The sequence below is a fragment of the Podarcis raffonei genome, chromosome 17 (genome assembly GCF_027172205.1).
Source record: "Podarcis raffonei isolate rPodRaf1 chromosome 17, rPodRaf1.pri, whole genome shotgun sequence".
In the NCBI taxonomy this organism is placed as follows: Eukaryota; Metazoa; Chordata; class Lepidosauria; order Squamata; family Lacertidae; genus Podarcis; species Podarcis raffonei.
In genome coordinates, this window is record NC_070618.1 from 22403162 (window position 1) to 22406699 (window position 3538).

The following is a 3538-nucleotide window of genomic DNA, read 5'->3' on the forward strand; positions in this document are numbered from 1 at the left end:
TATGCTGTAAGTTGTCCAGAGTGGCTGGGGAAACCCAGCCAGTTAGTTGGGGTAATATTATTAATCCCTACACGATTCCGGAGTGGTGTCCCTAAAATGGTTCATGGTATCTTGTACGTCTCCTTCCAGAAACTCCTACAGCCAAGCTGGTGCCAAATGTATTGCTCCTATTTCCTTTGCGCCACATGTGCTAGGCCAGGAGGGAGGGTGGTGGTCTTCATTGCAGCGCGTTTCTTCCTCTTCCGCAGGGGAGTACAGACGCGGAGCAAAAGGAGCGCAAGGGCGGAGACGAGGGGCAAGAGTTTGGGGCGAAGCGCGCGCGGCTGCGGGAAGGTGCACTTGCTGCGCTCTCCTCGCTGGAAAGGCATCGTTGCCCGCCTCCCGGTCTTTAGCACAAACTGGAACATCCCTCCACCAGCAGGTGGGCTGGCTGCTTAACCTCTGCAAAAGGACAAAAGCCTTTGGCCGGGAGGGTCCGATCTGCAAAATCTGAAGCGTTGCAAACGAGTCGTCTTGTTGATTTCTGGTGCCTCTTGCGCCGGCTCCTTGGCTGGGGCAGCCCGATCCTCTTCATAGTTCTTCATAAGGCGACTCTCCCTGTGATTTGGAGAGGACTTTTTTTTCTGGAACCTTTGCTCCTTGAACTTGGAAGCTAGCCCTTAGTAGCTTCAGTGGGGACAACCGTCTCGGATCGCCCAAGGCGCGCGGGGTTCTCTCCTACTGGAGACCTTTAAGTCTGCCCTCCACACACACTTTGTGCCACACAACACTCCGCAACCAACTCCCTCTCTCGCCCCATGCTTCCGTTGCTGTCCCCTCCCCCCACTCCTACAATATACCATTTGCAATGGCTCCTAATGCATCTCCCAGCAGCTTTGTTGATCTCTGGCCCGGGATCCAAAGCGGAGCAGCAGCAGAAGCAGAGAGGCCCGCGGGACTTCACGTGTAAGACTGCAAGCGCGGTAAGAGGCAGCTGCTTTTTGCAAGCCTGCCTTGCCTGCCTTCAGCGGCGGCGGCGGCGGCGGCGCTCCTAGCAGCGGCAGAGGCAACAATCGGAGGACGGGGAAGCCGGCTTTACAGGAGCTGCGCGCAGAGCAATGCTGCTGGGGCGCAGAGACGGCGCGCTCCCCTGAGCCTCGCCGCGCGCGTTGCGAAGGGAAGGGCGATGCACTGAGACGCCCCTTGCAAGCGGTGCGTCGGCTGGGGGGAGTTTTGCTGCTGCTTTCCTGCCTCTTCTCTCCCCCCCTCCACCCCACAGCAAAGGATTCTCTTGGCAAACGGAGCTCCCTTCTCTCTCCCCCACCCTCAAGCCCAGGGAGCTCCTCCGATGACCCTGGGGACTTCGTGAAAGCCATGCGCCCCGACGACATCAACCCTCGCACCGGTCTGGTGGTGGCTTTGGTCAGCGTCGTCCTGGTGTTCGGCTTCATGTTCACGGTGTCCGGGATCAAGGGGGAGACTTTGGGGGACATCCCTCTGCTGGCCATCGGGCCGGCCATCTGCTTGCCGGGCATCGCCGCCATCGCCCTGGCGAGGAAAACCGACGGCTGCACCAAGTGGCCCGATAAGAGGGGGCGCCCGCCTTGCGGTGGCTGCTGCTGCTGCCGCAAGAAGCCCCGAGACAAAGACGTGCTGGAGCTGCTGAGGACCCCGTCGGACCTGGAGTCCGGCAAGGGCAGCTGCGACGAGCTAGCCAAGAAAGCCTATGGAGCCAAGGACAGGAAGGGGAGCTCCCGAGGAGGAGAGGACGGCCTCTCCACTTGCACGACCATCACCACCTCCGCCGCCGTCGGGGAGGGCAGGGGCTCTCTGCACAAAGCGGAGCAGGAGGAAAAGCTGAGATACTTGGAAAACTGCTGCCCGGAGATGCCTGGGAATGTCTTGGGGGCCGGAGCCACCCTTTTCAGTGCCTTAGAGGAGGAGGAGAAGCAGCAGCAGGAAGGATCTCCCGTCTTCGAAGGGGCCCCCGCGCTCCCGGGCGCAGAGGACACCGTTTCCGTGGCCCCTCTGAACAGCATCATCGTCTGTTCCTACAAGGACAGCAGCCCTTACGACAGGTACTGTTGCTATATAAACCCCAGCGAGGAAATCAGCTCGGATCACGAGACGATAGTTTGAAAAGACTTGGTGGACTCCCCTTTCTCCCCTCCCCTCTTTTTTATTTTTTAAAAAAGACTTTGACGAATGGGCGGTGTTGTTTCGAGCAAGTAATGAAGGAACCCTCCCAGCAGCCGGCTCTTTTAAAACAAAAATAATAACTGGTAACAATAGTAATAATAGTAATAATAATTAATAATAATAATATTGGCTGGATTTGCACTGCATGGGACAATTCTCATAGCTATTAACTAACTTTTTTCTAAACCCCAACAACCTGGTATGTGACTGATACTCAAACCTTTTGTGCCTGGGAAAACAAACTTTATTTAGTTATTATTTTCGGTTTCTTGTTAAAAGTAATAATAAGCATGTTTCAGGAGAATCAGTCTTTTCTATCATGATTTGTCATCTGGAGGTGTGTGCGTTGCCGAACCTTGCAGGGATTGGGGGCTGGTGGAGTGGGTGGGGATACTCTTGCTGCTCAAAAGTAAAGCAGAAATCAAATGTCAGGAGTTCTTCTTGGAAGTGCAAGATATTCAGAGCTCTGCCTCTTCCACTGACTTCTGAAAGCGCGGATAAAGAGACCAGGTGCAGTTCAGTGTTTTCTTTTAAGATGCTTCCATCTGGTGAAATGGGGCGGAGGGTGGGGAGAGTCAGGCTGGCCCTAAGTTTTCAGTTTTAGGTGCAGTAAGTTGCCTATTTAATGTGCTCTTGTATTCTCACTGCCTGGTGAGGAAAGAGGCGCTTGAGGATTTTCCGTGTCATGTGCCAAAATCAAGTGACCAGCCTTCGGAACGTTGGGCACGCACTTCCTTACACCGAGTCAGGCCATTGGTCTGTCTAGCTCAGTGCTGTTGACCCTGATTGGCTGCAGCTGCCCAGGGTTTCAGACTGGGGTGTCTCCTCACCCGGCCTGGAGATGTTGTTGTTTAGTCGTGTCCGACTCTTCGTGACCCCATGGACCAGAGCACACCAGGGACTCTTGTCTTCTGGCCTGGAGATACCGGGGATTAAACCCGGGGCATTCTGCATGCAGCCACTGATCTACTGCCCTTTTACATTGTACTACACACATTGACTTGTAGGGGGCGCCACTTGCTGCTCTGCCTCAGGCGGCAAAACATCTTGGCCCGGCCCTGTCATTTTTACCATTGTATGGATCAGGCAGGGAACTTCAGGCAGCCCAGCAGGGACATTGTGTCAAATAAATTTGACCCATGACGATCTTGGAGACTGAGAACCATTTTTAACAGCCAAGACAGTTGGTGGGAGTAAGGAGTCTGTATACATATTACCATTTTCTAGTGTACCTGTGGTCCAGAGCTATCCTGTAGTTTTGTTTGTTTGTTTGAGAAATACGGCTGTCTGTTGCATTTCCCTTTTCAAACCAACTTCAGTCCGTCAGGAAAATTTAAGCCACATGCGCAATTAAGCTGAG

At 54.2% G+C, this 3538-nt stretch overlaps 1 protein-coding gene across 1 annotated transcript; it reads left to right on the plus strand.

Annotated features, from left to right (window-relative positions):
* The first annotated feature begins 312 nt into the window (after positions 1-312).
* Positions 313-2482, plus strand: TMEM215 (transmembrane protein 215). Its single transcript, XM_053370799.1, has one exon. The coding sequence runs from the start codon at positions 1354-1356 to the stop codon at positions 2116-2118; it is 765 nt and encodes a 254-aa protein (XP_053226774.1). The 5' UTR covers positions 313-1353; the 3' UTR covers positions 2119-2482.
* Positions 2483-3538: the final 1056 nt, after the last annotated feature.

What these genes read in the sequence shown, in the direction of transcription:
- TMEM215 (XM_053370799.1), top strand. Translation starts at nt 1,354, where the DNA reads ATGCGCCCCGACGACATCAACCCTCGCACCGGTCTGGTGGTGGCTTTG.